Genomic DNA, 18,021 nt, shown 5'->3' with positions numbered 1-18,021 from the left:
TTATTTCTGCTAAGAGTTCCTGGCTGTGAAGTGGTATCAGGGCTTTGCTTCGACCTGTGTATCCCTCCCTTCTTTCAGTTTTTATTTTCTGCCTTTTCCCAGGTTTAATTTTACTATGACTACTGGGATTACTCCAGCATTAAATAAATACTGTTGTTGAGGGGCAGCTGGGACACACAGAAGGTTGTATCGCCTGTTTATGAGAGCCTCCCCTTCCCCCAGCATGGCAAAACAGTCCTCCAAGGAGGCATCTGTGACACCTGACGAGGAGTAGGTGGGCCCTGTGTACAGGTACAGGTGGAGCAAGGCCAAAAGTGTGCATATGTCCAGACAGTGGGAACTTGTCAGTTTCACAGGAGATGCTCTCTGCCTGCCTTGGCTGCCTTGTTTTACTCCATGGGATATTGTTTTCTCTTCACACACATAGAACACTAGGGGTTGTCCTCCTCACTTAGGAGCCAGGTGTCTGTGGCATTTCCTTGGTGTTTACTCACAGTTGTCTAAGACACGCTGTGACGTTTCAGATTAGGAAACTGCTCTATCAGTGGTGCCATTTATCATTGGAAGGACTCAACTTTGTGGCGAGATGAAAATGTAGTCTACAGCAAATTTCAGACAATAGTGTTAAGTCACTCCAGGTTCAAGGCGAAATTTATAAATGCTGCTGACATTTTCTGAGAAGGAAGGCATTTTCTAAGAGAAGGGAGGCAGGTCTCTGGGATTCCAGTATGCCATTTGCAGCTCTGGTGTTTTGGGCACATAAGATTGATCACTTAGGTCTGCCTTCAATTTTTCATTCCCAGTGGTCACATCAGTGGAGCTCAAGTGATTCGGATAATAATGACTTACTCACAGGCTAAAGCCAGAAAAGCTCCAACATCCCTGTTTACCAGAGACCCAAGGCTGCACGTCGAGGACTCATGCCTTGTGGAGAGGCAGTCATGAGACAGAACCGGGTGTTGAGGGCTCAGATGAGGGGGCTGGTGCAACAGCCCTCACTGGCGTATGGCTTTGCAGCAAAAACTAACATCCCCTCTTGCTTTATCTTTCAGTTAATGACCAGCCACAGCTTCCCTGCTGTGAGCTCCAGCCACTTCCTTCCCAGGCTCCCGAGCCTCACGCAGGCTGCTGTGGTGCTGGCTGAGGTAACATGGCTTATTGGCCTCAGCTGAGATTGCTGCTGTGGAAGAACCTCACTTTCAGAAGAAGACAAACAGTAAGCCTGGGTTTCTCCGGGGGTTCTCTCCTGCTTTTCTTCCTGATTTTGATTTGGGAGTGAAGAAGGGGGAGGAAAAGAGATTCTTCTTTTTTTTTTAAACTTATTTCAATTGGAGGATAATTCCTTTACTACAGTATTGTTCTTCTTGGTTTTCTTAAGGGGATTGAATGTGTCTGGCCCTGGTGGACCCAGGACTGTGTGGGGTCATGATTTAGCTAGCCCTGTCTCTTATCATAGGAGGTAGATTTGCAACCAGGTGGCAGTCATAGCTTTGGTTTGTGCTAGTGCCCAGGCCTAAGTTCAGACGCCTGGAACCTGGCATACATTGCTGCTTGGCCATCTTACTCCTAACTTTTGCTGCAGCCCTGGGGGCTGCTTGGCTCTTCAAGAGCTCCTAATGGTCTGGGTGGTGGAGTTGAAGTGAGTTCATGGCCCAGCTCTTAGAGGTCAGAGACTGAATCTTTTAGTATGGGCTTTCCCCTTTCAGCTTGGACTGCGAGCCTGGAGGAATACAAAACAGATTTGTTTTATTTCTGTGGAGGGTACTATGCCATTCACTTCTGGATGAGACAGTGATCCTTTCAAAAACCCTGAGAATACCATCTTTAACACTCGGTAAATGATATTTTTCTGTGAGAAGGTACAAACTATAAGGCCTGGAGATTTCTCTGAAGCTCTGGTATCAGCTCTTGGCTTCTCCCTCCCTGAACACCCCTTGAGGTCCTGTCTGATCTCCTGTGTTTAGCCACACCCTCTCTATAGTTGACTTCTAAATGTCTGTTTCCTGCCCTGCATTTTTTCCTGAATTCTAAGCCTACATCCCCTTTTGGCTGTCCTCTGGAGAAGGCAATGGCAACCACTCCAGTACCCTTGCCTGGAAAATCCCATGGGCGGAGGAACCTGGTGGGCTGCAGTCCATGGGGTCGCTAAGAGTCAGACACGACTGAGCGACTTCCCTTTCACTTTTCACTTTCATGCATCGGAGAAGGAAATGGCAACCCACTCCAGTGTTCTTGCCTGGAGAATCCCAGGGACAGGGGAGCCTGGTGGGCTTCCGTCTCTGGGGTCGCACAGAGTTGGACACGACTGAAGTGACTTAGCAGCATGAAGCGTAACACATCTGCAACAGAAGTGACCATCCTCTTTAGACTCAAAGAGCCATAAGGAATCTTGGAGATAACTTAAGGGATCTTGGAGATAAACTTCACTGTTTCTGAAACTAGACTAATGCTGGCCCTTCTTTAAAAGAACAAATACGTCAAAGTCCCCTTGTGTTCACTGAACATATTTTTTATTATAATGTTACGTGAATATGTACATATGTGAAACTAGATATGAACCCCTTATTCTTATAGACTGTCATGCAAACATATGACCTATACAGACTTATAAATTAAGTGCAAACAAAATTGCAGAACTAGTACAGTTCAAATTAATACTGTTAGTATAGTAAGGCGACTGACACTGTTTGAAGGCAACAGTGTGACTATGGTAGTGAACACTTATTTGTTTGAGTTTGGACAGTCTATATTACCATGTGTAATGATTCCGTTTTCCAATGACTTTCCAGTTTTTCCAGTGACTTTCGTTGGATATCATTTGCTTTCATTTGGTCCAGTCTCATCATTCACAAATTGCTTCTGCATCTGTGCCTTTCTCATTGGTCTACTGCAATTATATTGGTGCTAAAGTGAAGTCGCTCAGTCTTGTCCGACTCTTTGCAACCCCACGGACTGTAACCTACCAGGCTCCTCCGTCCGTGGGATTTTCCAGGCAAAAGTACTGGAGTGGGTTGCCATTTTCTTCTCCAGGGGATCTTCCAAACCCAGGGATCGAACCCAGGTCTTCCGCATTGTAGGCAGACACGTTTACTGTCTGAGCCACCAGGGAATATTGGTGCTAACACATGGCAAACACAAATAGAAACTTAGACTTGTGATCTTGTGCCAGAACTTGATTGTAAAGTAGGCATTCAGAAAATCCAGGTATGTTTATTTCCTTAGATGACCATTGAAATGAAAACACAAAGTGTTTAAAATCCCGACAGAGAACTCATATAATCCCTCATGAAATTATATATATTATTTGTATACATATACTAGTTTGAGAAACACTGACTTTTCAGTCCCTCATATTACATGCAGGGAGCTGAATCCCAAAGTCACTTAATGAGAGAGTAGGAAGTAAAATTTATGCATCCTATCTGTCTTGATAGTAATAATCATACTAAAATATAACAATGTTATATAATATATAATATAATAAAAGCAAACACTTAGATTGCACTTCCATGTACTAGGCACTAAAGTGAATTGTTAACTAGATTAATCCTTTTAAGATCCACAAAGTACTGTTGTTTCCCTGTAACACAAAATGCTATTGTGTTATAACTGGGGAACTTAAATCACAGAGAGAATATAAGTAATTTGTCTGAGTTTCACACTGCTAGTCAGGGGCGTATGTAGTGTTCAGTTCTAAATAATCTGACTCTAGAGTTGGTTCTCTAAACCACTATGTCAGATTGCTCTTCAGTGGTATTATTTTTTCTATCTTCAGTCTCAACATCTTGAAGTTTCTAACCTCTTCCTTACCTTTGTCCCTGCCTCCCACAGCTGTACCCAGGCCCTGGTGTTCCCAAGACCTATATATTCATTTCCTAATCTCATTTCTTAGCTACTCTGTGGTCCAGGTTCCCCAGTCTCTTCTTATCATGTTGGCAGCAGGCCATGTAATGGGGAACTGTCTTTGCTGTGCTGTGTCTGTTAGCCAGTGAGTAATGGAAAGAACTATATCATCTTAGTAATGCAAAGTCTCAAGCCCAGACCTGTCATTTTATAGATAAAGCAGGGAAGGGATGTCCCCAAGGTCAACTAAGGAATCAGGAGCACAGGGTCCCAGAACAGGATTTGGGATTGGGCCATCCAGACTGGGCTAGTGTCTGTTAGTCTTGCTGCTTCTTGCTCAATATTGCTTATCAGTTTAAAAAGAGCTACAATTAGAGAGACAGGCAGCCTTCATAAAAGGCAATTTTTGGCCCTGTGGCAGAGTTCTTATTGAAGGGGAAGTAAGACATAGTATCCTGACGCAGAAGGAGTTCTTTGGATATACACCTACGGTCTGCTAGCTTGTCTGCCTTACCTTCCTTCCTGATTTCCACAGGAAATGTGTTTTGCCAAACTAGAAAAAAAAAAGGTGATTTATTTCAGGTTGCAGAAGTTTAGGGTGTCAGGGTTGGAAAGATCTGACATGACCCTTGTACAGTTGATGGGAATGGGGTTTCAGGTGTGGGGCAGGGGGTCCTGAGTGGATCAGTCTTAGTAACACCAGAATCAATTTCCTGATGGCCCTAGAGGCACAAGTTCTTTTGAGCAGGCTTTGCCTTATCTGCACAGGAGGTTTAATACCCAGGGATCTCAAGTGCTGGCTGTCCCATGTTTAATACCCATGGATCTCAATTGCTTCCCAGTCCAAATGGCTTGGATCTATAGATATATTGATTGTAAACAGTGAAACCTGTTTAGGGTCTTGGTTCCACATTGTTAGCTCAGAACATGCCCTGCCCTGTAGGCAGGGGAAGGAGTTGCCAGCTCCATGACAGTTCTCACCTACAGTGTACAGAATCCTTGCTTAATTTCTCCCTCAGAGATCCTGGATGTACTCGCTTGGCTCCATAGCCTGGCATTGGGGATATGCTTAACAAGCAGTTGCTCAGTGAGGGGTGAATGTGTTAATGGGCCATTAGTTTATAGATCTTGAGGAGGCGCCCCTGCTAGAGGGGCCGCATGTGCAGGGAGACCGGAAGAAGATGTAGGAGCTGGATGCTGAACAGTAAACCCCAGAGCAACCTTCTTGAAAGGTGGCCATTTGCTCATTCACTCTGTGTCCTCATTTGCTAATGAATTTGGGGGACCTCTTTTCTTGTGCCCCCATTATGCAGACTCATGGGGACCATCAGCCAGGGGTAGCTTTCTGCTGCTCCTGCTGCTCCTGTTAGGCAAAGAATACATTGAAAATGAGTTGCGTAAGTGGGGTGCAAAGCTCAGTTTGGGTACAAAGTAACAGTTAACTTGTGTGGGTGGTGGTCAGTGAGCACAAATAGGGCTTGGGACAGGAAAGGCGAGGGGCTTCGGAGTTCTCCGGATCCCCATCTGGTTTTAGGCTGAGCCAGACATCAAGGTCCCTGTGGAACAGATGGGACAGAATATGGCCGTATGGCCTTTCTTTTTTGCCTTTGGTTGTAATTTTCTCACTTAGATCTGTTTAGCCATGTGGCTGAGGAAATAGATAATTTTAATTTCTGCATATTTTAAAGTATCAATATTTGGGTACTGTTCAGTGACAAGGAATACGCAATCAAATAAATACAAATTGAGTCCTCATTTAAGAGCCACTGGAGAATTTTACATGGTAGATGCAAACTAACCCTCCCAGCTTCCAGTTTCGCCTGATACATTTCTTCCCTGTCCTTAGTTCTGGCCTGGCAATGCTGGTTCAAATCCAGCTAATAATTCTAATTATTATCTGATTTTAATTCAATTCTAATTCCAGCATGGCCACTATATGCCTTAATGGCTTGCTGCTGCTGCTTAATGGCTTAGGGAAACTCATTTTCCCTGACTTTTAGTTTCCCCTTCTATGGAATGAGGACAGTTAGCACAAATAGCCATTTATTGTTTCCTTTGAATAAATATTTGCTAAGCATCTACTGCATGTAAGACAGTGTCCTGGGTATACAGTGGTGAAGCAGACAGGCAGGATCCCTGCTTTCATAGAGCTTACAGTTCAGCCAGGAAAGCAGATATGAAGCATGTTGTCACATAAGTAGAAATATCATAGCTGTGGTAAGTGCTGTGAAGGAAAAAAAAAGAAACTGTCCTACTATGTCAGTTACTACTAGACTGTGGGTAGGGACTTAATTTAGAATGAAAGGTCATGACATTTAACCTGAGTGCCTTGATGTTTAAGCAGCAGTTAGCCAGGGAAAGATCAGGAGCTCAGCCGCTGGGGCACTGGCTTCCAGGCAGAGAGACAGGGTGTGAAGGCCACGTGCCTAATGCATGTCCTGGAGCCAAGGGACAGGAGCACCAGTGGCACTGAAGGAAGACTGGCTGCGGGTGAGCTGGGAGTCGGCAGGGTCAGGTCATGGAGCTGGCAGAGGACAGCTTATTTTTATATAATGTGCAAAAGGAGTCCCCTGAGGTAGGTAGGTCATGATGACGAGGATCAGATTGTGTGGTCCTTGGCACTGAGGGGACCTGAAGGATGACAGCCTGAGCATACACATGTGCCATTTTGTGCTCTGTTTTTGGGCTTCCCAGGTGGCCTCGCCATAAAAAACCCACATGCCAGTACAGGAGACATGAGACTCGGGTTTGATCCTTGGGTTGGGAAGATCTCCTGGAGGAGGGCACGTATTCTTGCCTGGAAAATTCCATGGACAGAGGAGCCTGAGTGGCTACGGTCCATGGGGTCACGAAGAGTCAGACATGACTGAAGCGACTTAGCATGGCATGTATGTTGTGTATTTCCAAATAATCTTCATATTATAATAATTATGATTCTTGATGTATAGGTTGTATTTTATACTTTTGAAAGTACTCTTGTACCTGTTATCTTCTTGATTTTCACAGCAATCCTGAGAGGTATTCATTACAATTTCTGTTTCATAGATGAAGGAAGTATTATAAATTAGTACATCATTAAGAGGAGGGACTAGAAGTTTTGACCCCAAATCTACCATGCGATAATGCCAGTGACATTCCTGGTAGCAATACAGGGATCCATGCAGTTTTCATTTTATAACCTCATACATTATTGCCAACATTGAGATATTTCTTGTGTTTGCCATTATAAGTAAGTTACTATAAAGATTTTATACATATAGCCTTTTCTTATTTTTATATTATTTTCTTAGGCCGGAATCTCAGGAGTATGATTACTAGGTCAAAGGGAAGTGGCCCTTGACATATATGGTCAGATGTCCTTCCAAAGATCAAACCAATTGAAAAATCCAGTGTCTCTGCATGAGGCTTTACAGTTGTAGGAGGGTAGGCCTGGCTTTCATATTTGTTTTTCCCTTCAGCATTTGTCTGATTTGATCTTTTAAGATTTCAGTTTAATTTAATTGAAGTGTATGTTGAAAAGTGTTCACTGTGATGCTGACAGAGCCTAGAGTGTGCCATTGCTTTGATGAATTTTCTGTTATCTTGGGAAACTCACTGTCTCATGTTTCCTTCTTTACCTCTCAGAATAGTCTTCCATATTTTCATCAGTTTCTTTTCCCCATTGAATCCTATTACCTTATCAAATTCTAGAAGTAGCCTAGTGCTATTTTAATGTCCCAGGGACATTGGATAATGTCTAGAGACATTGTTTGGCTGTTACAGTCCTGGGTAGGGGTGGTTGGTGTCTGCTGGTAGAGGCCAGGGATGGAGGGGAACATTTTACCATTCATAGGAGAGCCCCTCACAACCATTATCTGGCCCCCTATGTCAAGAGTTGAGAAGTACCCTGCTCTAGAAGTGCTTGTGCATTATATCCCCATGTTGTTGCTGAGGAGTAATGAGAGGGGAAGTCCCCAGAGCAGCTCAGTGTAGCTGTTTACTTAATCATCAGAATTTTAATTTTAATACCCAATCTGAAATAAGGTTTCTGGGTTTCTGACTTTGTTAAGAAGCACCTTTACAAAAACAGTGTTCCTCTCCATTTCTTCCACTCTGTGGTGGGGGCAGGCATGGAGGGAGGTGAATACATAATAGAGTAAGATTCAAAAGTGTGTAACCATAGTGTGTGTGTAACAAAGTGAAGTGAAGTCGCTCAGTCGTGTCCAGCTCTTTGTGACCCCATGGACACCAGGCTCCTCCGTCCATGGGATTTTCTAGGCAAGAGTACTGGAGTGGGTTGCCGTTTAGTGTGGGTGAATTTAACTCAGGTGACCAATACATCTACTACTGTGGGCAGGAATCCCTTAGAAGAAATGGAGTAGCCATCATAATCAACAAAAGAGTCCAAAATGCAGTACTTGGATGCAATCTCAAAAATGACAGAATGATCTCTGTTCATTTCCAAGGCAAACCATTCAAAATCACAGTAATCCAAGTCCATGCCCCAATCAGTAATGCTGAAGAAGCTGAAGTTGAATCATTCTATGAAGACCTATATGACCTTCTAGAACTAACACCCAAAAAAGATGTCCTTTTCATTATAGGGGACTGGAATGCAAAAGAAGAAAGTCAAGACATACTTGGAGTAACAGGCAAATTTGGCCTTGCAGTACAGAATGAAGCAGGGCGAAGGCTAATAGAGTTTTGCCAAGAGAACGCACTGGTCATAGCAAACACTCTCTTCTAACAACACAAGAGAAGACTCTACACATGGACATCACCAGATGGTCAATACCAAAATCAGATTGATTATATTCTTTGCAGCCAAAGATGGAGAAGCTCTATACAGTCAACAAAAATAAGAGCAGGAGTTGAACTCCTTATTGCCAAATTCAGACTTAAACTGGAGAAAGTAGGGAAATCACTAGACCATTCAGGTATGACCTAAATCAAATTCCTTACAATTATACAGTGGAAAGTGAAAAGTGAAGTTGCTCGGTCGTGTCCGACTCTTTGCGACCTCGTGGACTGTAGCCTACCAGGCTCCTCCATCCATGAGATTCTCCATGCAAGAGTACTGGAGTGGGCTGCCATTTCCTTCTCCAAGGGATCTTCCCTACCCAGGGATTGAACCCGGGTCTCCCACATCGTGGGCAGACGCTTTAACCTCTGAGCCACCAGGGAAGCCCTTATACAGTAGAAGTGGAAAATAGATTTAAGGGACTAGATCTGATAGACAGAGTGCCGGATGGATTATGGATGGAGGTTCATGACCTTGTACAGGAAACAGGGATCAAGACCATCCCCAAGAAAAAGAAATACAAAAACACAAAATGGCTGTCTGAGGAGGCCTTAAAAATAGCTGTGAAAAGAAGAGAAGCAAACAAACAAAGGAGAAAAGGAAAGACATAAACATCTGAATGCAGAGTTCCAGAGAATAGCAGGAGAGATAAGAAAGCCTTCCTCAGTGATCAGTGCAAAGAAATAGAGGAAAACAATGGAATGGGAAAGACTAGAGATCTCTTCAAGAAAATTAGAGACACCAAGGGAACATTTCATGCAAAGATGGGCTCAATAAAGGACAGAAATGGTATGGACCTAACAGAAGCAGAAGATATTAAGAAGAGGTGGCAAGAATACAGAGAAGAACTGTACAAAAAAAGATCTTCATGACCCAGATAATCATGATGGTGTGATCACTCACCTAGAGCCAGACATCCTGGAATGTGAAGTCATGTGGGCCCTTGAAAGCATCACTACGAACAAAGCTAGTGGAGGTGATTGAATTCCAGTTAAGGTATTTCAAATCCTAAAAGATGATGCTGTGAAAGTGCTGCACTCAATATGTCAGGAAATTTGGAAAACAGCAGTGGCCACAGGACTGGAAAATGTCGGTTTTCATTCCAATTCCAAAGTTGGCAATGCCAAAGAATGCTCAAACTACCATGCAATTGTACTCATCTCATACGTTAGCAAAATAATGCTCAAAATTCTCCAAGGCAGGCTTCAACAGTACGTGAACTGTGAACTTCCAGTTGTTCAAGCTGGATTTAAGAAAAGGCAGAGGAACCAGAGATTAAATTGCCAACATCTGTTGGATCATTGAAAAAGCAAGAGAGTTCCAGAAAAACATCTATTTCTGCTTTATTGACTATGCCAAAGCCTTTGACTGTGTGGATCACAATAAACTGTGGAAAATTCTGAAAGAGATGGGAATACCAGACTACCTGGCCTACCTCCTGAGAAATCTGTATGCAGGTCAAGAAGTAATAGTTAGATCTGTACATGGAATAGCAGACTGGTTCCAAATTGGGGAAGGATTGTGTCAAGGCTGTATGTTGTCACCCTGCTTATTTAACTTATATGCAGAGTACATCATGAGAAATGCTGGACTGGATGAAGCACAAGCTGGAATCAAGATTGCCAGGAGAAATATCAATAACTTCAGATATGCAGATGACATCACCCTTATGGCAGAAAGTGAAGAAGAACTAAAGGACCTCTTGATGAAAGTGAAAGAGGAGAGTGAAAAAGTTAGCTTAAAACTCAACATTCAGAAAACGAAGATCATGGCATCTGGTCCCATCACTTCATGGCAAATAGATGGGGAAACAATGGATACAGTGACAGACTTTATTTTCTTGGGCTCCAGAATCCCTGCAGATAGTGACTGCAGCCATGAAATTAAAAGATGCTTGCTCCTTGGAAGAACAGCTATGACCAACCTAGAAAACATGTTAAAAAGCAGAGACATGACTTTGCCAACAAAGGTCCGTCTAGTCAAAGTAGTCATGTATGGATGTGACAGTTGTACTATAAAGAAAGCTAAGCACAGAAGAATTGATGCTTTTGAACTGTGGTATTGGAGAAGACGCTTGAGTCCATTGGACACCAAGGAGATTCAACCAGTCAATCCTAGAGGAAATCAGTCCTGAATATTCACTGGATGGACTTATGCTGATGCTGAAACTCCAATACTTTGGCCACCTGATGCAAAGCACTGAATCATTTGAAAAGACCCTGATGCTGGGAAAGATTGAGGGCAGGAGGAGAAGGGGACAAATGAGGATGAGATGGTTGGATGGCATCACTGACTCAACAGACACGTTTGAGTAAGCTCTGGGTGTTGCAGAAGCCTGGCTTGCTGCAGTCCATGTGGTCTCAAAGAGTTGGACATGGCTGAATGATTGAACTGAACTGAACTGAATCATAAAGTGTCTGTCTTATTTCCAAGCTATTTATGAAGGCCTACTTGAAGTAAAAATGCTAAGTTTAGAGATGGGGGATGAAATCTGATTTTGATAATAAGTGCAACCAAAATGGCATTCCATATGTGGAACCAGAAGTCAAATTAGGTTTCAAGAGGGAAGCTATTGGTAAAGGAAAACCTGGAACATCTCCCTGAGTTTAGAAGGCAAATTCTGTGTTCAGTGACAGAAATCATTTTAGAAGTTCAGAGTAAAAGTGCATGGCTAGAATGTGTCTTTTATGAGTTCTCTGGTTTGAGTGCTGTCTCTTGGAGATAGTCTCTTCATTAATACATGTTAGTGTCTCAGCTCAGTAAGGCTTATAAGGATCAAAAATCTAGATACTCTGGTAATGGGGCAGGGGATAAGGAGATCAGGGTACATAGTGGTTTAAAACACACCCTTGAGTTGGACTGGTTTTGAATTCTGGCACTATTTACCAAATTTGTATCCAAATTTATTAACTCTTTGAGCCTCATCTGTGAAATGGGATTTAGAATAGTATTAACAGGGTTGTTTGATGATTCACTGAGTTTATATATATAAAGCACTCAGAACACTGATACATGAATGCTAAGTCACTTCAGTTGTCTCCCGACTCTTTGCAACCCTATGGACAGTAGCCCACCAGGCTTCTCTGTCCATGGGATTCTCCAGAGAAGAATACTGGAGTGGGTTGCCATGCCCTGCTCCAGGGAATCTTCCCAACCCAGGGATTGAACCTGCCTTTCTTAACATCTCTTGCATTGGCAAGCAGGTTCTTTACCTCTAGCACCACCTGGGAAGCGCTGCACTGATGCATCATGGTAAGACCTATTTAAGTATTAGCTATCATTATTTTTGTCGGTCTTGTTCTTACCTCTTTGCCTAATCTGCTTATACTCAGTTGCTGGGAATGATTTGCAAGATATACTCTGTACTCTTTGCTGTCAGTACCATGGGAAAGATCCATTGTTGTTTTTTTTTTCCCAGTCAATCAACATATTTTGAGCATCAGTTCCCCTGCGGTGTCCTAGATGTGGGACTGCAGAGATGTCCAGGAACCTAAGACTTGATTCATTGAGTCAGATCAGTGCGTAGGAGGGCTGGTGAACACCAGATTCCTTTTAAGTGGCTGTCTTGAAAGGTATATGTCCCAAACATAGCTAGATGAGAGGCAGCATGAGGGGTGCAAAAGCATGTAGGAATCAGTAGACCTGGGTTCAAACTCTGGTGCACTCTCTTACCAGGCTATGGCTCAGAACCTGCCCCAATCTAATGATACCAGCTACCTCACAGAGTTATTGTGAAAATTAAATATTAGAGACGAGATGTATATGAATCCCTGGTGCAGAGTAGGTGCTCAATATTGACTGTCACTATTATAAATCTGTAGGCCATGAGCTCATTTTGCCTTTGTGGAACCTGTTGATATGCTTTGATCATGACTTAGTGGGGTTATTTCTCTGCTGAGTCACTGGTTTCCTAAGTTGGGCAAGACTAGCTGTTCCTCTCAACCCTGCTGCTAACTGTCTCTGTGACTTACCCTTTCTTGAGCTTTAGTTTTGTCACATAAAAGGGAGATGATTATGCTTCCTACATCTCAGGGTTGTTTGCAGGATTAAATGAAATAATCCATTTATTATAAGGTGCCTGTTACACATTGGACTCTAAATAAGTGGTAAATATTATTTATCCCCAAAGTGTACATGGCAGTTTCAGAGCTTCAAGGTTGATGACTATCTTACTCATACTCTTTATTTAGTTTTGGTTTTATTTTATGGAGTTCTTTTCTGAATTTATTCACAGTTAACCTGCTTTTTAAAAGTTTTACTCTCTTTTGTTAATATTTGTAAGTGATTTTATTTAGCTGTAAGCTTGGAATGCATACAATTTTGTGTTCTGCTTCGTTCACTTAATATTACATGGTTCATAGTGTCTGTGTTTCATAAACATTGTTGTAATAACTGTATAAGGTTAAGTAGATGTGACATAATTTAATCATTTCCCTATTGCTGTGCAATTAAGTTGTTTCCAATATTTTCTGATTATACTGTCTAAATGAACGAATAACTAAATGTATGTAGCTTTTTGACATTTTAAACTTAGTTCTGAGGGATGAATTCCTAGGAATATTCTTTGGTCAAAGGGGATAAACATATCTTTTGACTACATATGGCTAAGTTGCTTTCCTAAAGGGCTCAACTGACTTACATTTCCATCCTTATTGTTTCGTAAACTTCAGTTCATTCTCTCACTCAGCACACATTTTAAAGCCCTTATCTTGAGGCAGGCTTAGTGAGAAGAAGGTGACTCTAGAGGAGAAGGTCCTGCTGTGCCAAATGCTGATAGAGGCTCCGGGTACCTGGGGAGCCCAAGAAGGGACCTGCACCTCAGTTGGTAGAATGTCATTTGAAAGCAACACTGAATGTTGCTTCTTTGGGATTATTTACAGAAATACTTAGCAAGACCAGCCTCATCTTTGGTCTTGGAAATCCCATTGATAGCATGCTTTCTTCCAAAGAAGGACCTATGTGTCTGTTTTTTCCTGATGTGCTATCTAGAGCAAATTATTCTTCATAGTTATATGGTAGCAGTGTTTTTTGTTCTACAAAAAAAGTAATACATGCTTATTATGGAAAATTTAGAAAGCACAGGAAAGTGTTCAGAAAAAAATTACCCATGCATGTTCTTACCATCCTAGGACATCCACTGCTCTCATCCATGTATTTCCTTCTATAAAGAAGATTTAAAAAAGAATTTAATGTAGAACCATATCAAAGGTCTTTGGAATCTAAAATACCAGAAATCCAACAACAAATAATAAACAAAAACCGAAACCAAGCTGAAGCAAGATTAAATTAATTATGATCTATTCATAGTGTGGAGTATCAAGTGGCCATTAAAATCCATATTTTAAGAGAATATTTTATGTCATGGGGAACATTCCCAGTATGATATTCAATGAAAAAGCAAAATACAAAATTACATATGCTGTATAATCTTAATTTTGTAGAGAAAGAATATTATTTATGTATGAATAGAAAAGAAAGACAAAAATATTAATGGAGAACCATTATTACCTTAATTTACTAGAGATTATCTCCAGGAAGTAGGAGTAACAGTGATTTATATTTATTGTTTCTACTTTTCTGTGTTTTTTTAATTTCAAATTTTCCACAATAAAAGTATATGGACTTGGGGATCAAAAAAAAATCTATTTAAATAAAAGGAAAGATTTAATATCTGTGTTCTCTTGGCTTTATGGCTCTGAAGACACAGTTGTAGTTACCCTCATCCACAAGGGCCCGAGAATCTCCTGGGCTTTTCGTGGTCTTCCTAATTAGAACATTGGAGTCTAGAGCTGAAAGGCATGATAGAAGCGAGGCTTCAGGCAGTGGAACTAGTTGTCTGAACACCACAGGTTCAGTTAGATGATTCTCATGATTTCTATCCTGTCCCTGTGCTTATTTATCCCCTGGTAGCTCACTGAAGCAGATTTCCTTTAGAGAAACCCCTTTGCTTTAACCAGCGAATAACACTCACTCACGTTCAGTGGCCATCTAACCCACTGGAGAAGATGGTGACTAGATTTTGACGGATGGGGAAGGACTTTGTGCGCTTCCCAGATATTTCCAGCCCTGATGGCACACAGGTCAACATGGAACTGAGTGTGAATTCCCATTGTCCTTTGGAGCCTTCTCAGCCCCACAGGGGGCAACTTCATTCGTTCCTTTAGAGCTAAGCTTTTGTGTATTTAGCACAGCAGTTTGCACAGGGTGTCTTTTTTCACCAGGTGGTCATAACATACCTGACACTGTGCTAAGGCTGTGGAGGTACAAAGATGAGTCGATCCAGTGCTTGCTTTCAGGCTGCTCATATCGTAGTGAGGAAGCCAGTAACAAAAACACGATTTCAGGGGCTCAGGGAAACTGCTATGGGAGGAGGATTCATGGGTTACTCTGGGAGCACAGCAGAAGGGCTTCCCGCTCTGCCTGAGATTTTAGTAAAGGAAATTGTGCCTGGTTGAGTCTTGAAGGGTGAGTGGAAGTGAGCCAGATGAAGCAGGATGGGAGGCATCTTCCCTTTCTTAGGGAAAACACAGAGGTATGGAATAATAGTAAGGTGTATAAGGTGAGAACTACAAACAGTTCAGTATCATTAAAGCTTGGAGAGTGGTAAGAGAGGCCGGATAAGTAGGTTCATTGTTTAATTCATCTTTTCATGAATTTCCCAAAGCTCAATAGTATTAGGCATCCATGTTTGTTTAATTCACAGTGCTTTGTCTTTTTCCCATTCAGTGTCAGCTGTTTCTTGAAGTGGCCTGGCCTCTATTCATCTTCCTGATCCTGATCTCCGTGCGGCTGAGCTATCCACCCTATGAACAACATGAATGTGAGTATCTGAGCATCCCGCCTGAGGCTCACCACTGGCAACCAAAATTCAGGCAAAGGGCAGGGACTAAATGTGACCTTTCCCATAACTCTCTTTAGGAAACACGGAAAATGGTTTGGAACAGAACAGCTAGGCTTCCGATTATTTGATAAGCCATCAACTCAGGAAACCATTTTCAGCCCTAGTGAATGGTGATAATAGTAGTTATAATAATAGCCACATCTGTTTCATACATTTTCAATCATGAAAATAAAATAGTCTTACTGATAGCTCAGAGAGGGGTGATTAAAAAAGCTCCCTAAGGCAATACCTTAACATCACTGTCATCTGGTCCCTGCCAGGCTTTTTCACATACATTATGTTTTTATCACACAGTTGCAAATCATGGGACATATAATTTTAAGCAGCATTTGTATAGAATATCTCAGATAGACTAATATTATTCTATTTGATTCTCATAACAACCTTGTATAATGGACTTTATCATTGTGATCATTTGCTTTAATTTCTTAATAAGTAAATAAGAACTCAGAAAAGTTCAGGGGCTTGCCTAAGGTCACATATCTATTAAGTGACAGCGATGCAATAAAACTCACGTCATCTGACTCCCAATCATGTGTTTGGATGATGGCCTTTTCAATGAGCATAGAGAATACAATAGTGGCTAAGAACACATGCTCTAGCTTCAACACAGGTAGTCACCTTGGGCAAGTGGCTTAGGTTCTTTTTACTGAGCTTACTCATCTCTATAAAAGGGGAATAATTCTTACCCCATATGTTTGTTGTGGGGCTTCCTTGGTGGCTCAGACAGTATCTGCCTGCAATGCAGGAGACCTGGGTTCAATCCCTGGGTCGGGAAGATTCCCAGGAGACGGGAATGGTTATCCACTTCAGTATTCTTGCCTAGAGAATTCCATAAACAGTGGAGCCTGGTAGGCTACAGTCCATGGGGTTGCAAAGAAGTGACTAACACTTTCATTTTATTTTTTCATGGTTGTTGTGAGTGTTATCCCACAATCTCAATCTTTCTCTTCTGCTTGAGCTTGCTAGATGGATTAACACTGCAAAAATGCCCCAATCTGAAAGATCAGCATTTGTGGGGGAGTTTAGCTGGGACCTTTATTCCATGGCCCCAGTGACTTTTCCTGTCATTATCCAGCTCCATCCACAGCCCATCAGCTCCATCATTTCAGTCTCTTAGTTGTGTCCGACTCTCTGTGACCTCATGGACTGCAGCTCTCCAGGCTTCCCTGTCCATCACCAACTCCCAGAGCTTGTTCAAACTCATGTCCATCGAGTCGGTGATACCATCTTACAATTTCATCCTCTGTCGTCCCCTCTCCTCCCACCTTCAGTCTTTCCCAGCATCAGGGTCTTTTCCAATGAATCAGTTCTTCACATCAGGTAGCCAAAGTATTGGAGCTTCAGCTTCAGCATCAGTCCTTCCTATGAATATTCAGGACTGATTTCCTTTAGGATAGATGGGTTTGATCTCCTTGAAGTCCAAGGGACTTTTGAGAGTCTTCTCTAACACCACAGTTCAAAAGCATCAATTCTTTGGTGCTCAGCTTTCTTTATGGTCTCACATCCGTACATGACTACTAGAAAAACCATAGCTTTGAATAGATGGACCTTTGTCAGCAAAGTAATGTCTCTGCTTTTTATTATTCTGTCTAGGTTGGTCACAGCTTTTCTTCCAAGGAGCAAGCAGCTTCTCTAGTAGCTCAGCTGGTAAAGAACCAGCCCCATAGGTGTATAGGATACAGTTCTTCAGGGAAGTGGTGGGGCTGGGGTCACATTTGAATTGTGTTCCCAATCTGATCCCATGTCTTTCAGGTCACATACTGACAGTTATTCATCTGCTAATTTGCTAGTACGCATTATACATATTCAAGTTAAAAAAAAACAAACAAACACCTGAAAACATTCTACCAGTTGTGATTTTCTGATTTTACCAAAAAGGAAAAGCACATACTATAAAATATACACTCAATTTGTGGGTCTAGGAGGTAATTCTGCTTTTTCGTTTGGAACCTCAAAGGTTGATGAGCAAATGCATATTTGATTTTATATCAGTGTTACCCTAAGCCCTTGATGATGTAACCATTTTAGGGAAAACTCAGCTTTTTCATCTGCTAGGCTAGTCTTTCTCTGGAATTATCATAAGCAAGGAAGGCAGTGTAGTGGAAATCGCACAGAGTTTAGTGTCAGAAAAATTGGGATTTGTTTGGATCCCACTTCCTGGCTCTGCCACTTGCTGAGGTTGTGATCTTGGGCAAGTTGTTGAATTTTGACCTAGATCTCTTTGAATCCAGACCGTCGATTCTCAGAAAAGTTGTGAAATTCCTATACCTAAGGTAAGACTTTTGCCCTCCATCAATGTAGTTCTTGCAGCTTTACTTCCTGTTCTCAGCACTTTCTAGGGACCTGGCTGGAAGGGCAGAGAGTTAAGCTGATGCTTGCAGAGGTGTCTTGTCTCTGAGAGCAAGGGGTTGGTATATAATTCTTCCCCATTAATCTTTCCCAGTTTGACCCAGACCCACGAAGATCTTAATCGCTTCCCTGGATCATGAGAGTC

The 18,021-nt window shown here is 42.1% G+C and overlaps 1 protein-coding gene across 1 annotated transcript in view; it reads left to right on the top strand.

Moving 5' to 3' along the window:
* Positions 1 to 1,150: 1,150 nt before the first annotated feature.
* Positions 1,151 to 18,021, top strand: part of ABCA1 (ATP binding cassette subfamily A member 1) — a 112,684-nt gene continuing 95,813 nt past the window's right edge. The window contains exons 1-2 of the mRNA XM_068974276.1: positions 1,151 to 1,216; positions 15,350 to 15,443. Of these exons, the coding sequence (XP_068830377.1) occupies positions 1,151 to 1,216; positions 15,350 to 15,443 (160 nt within the window). The remainder of the gene's footprint in view (positions 1,217 to 15,349; positions 15,444 to 18,021) is intronic.

This window comes from Capricornis sumatraensis, chromosome 6 (genome assembly GCF_032405125.1).
Source record: "Capricornis sumatraensis isolate serow.1 chromosome 6, serow.2, whole genome shotgun sequence".
Taxonomy (NCBI): domain Eukaryota; kingdom Metazoa; phylum Chordata; class Mammalia; order Artiodactyla; family Bovidae; genus Capricornis; species Capricornis sumatraensis.
The sequence above is the reverse complement of the archived record's forward strand: the minus strand, read 5'-3'. Positions and strand labels throughout refer to the sequence as shown.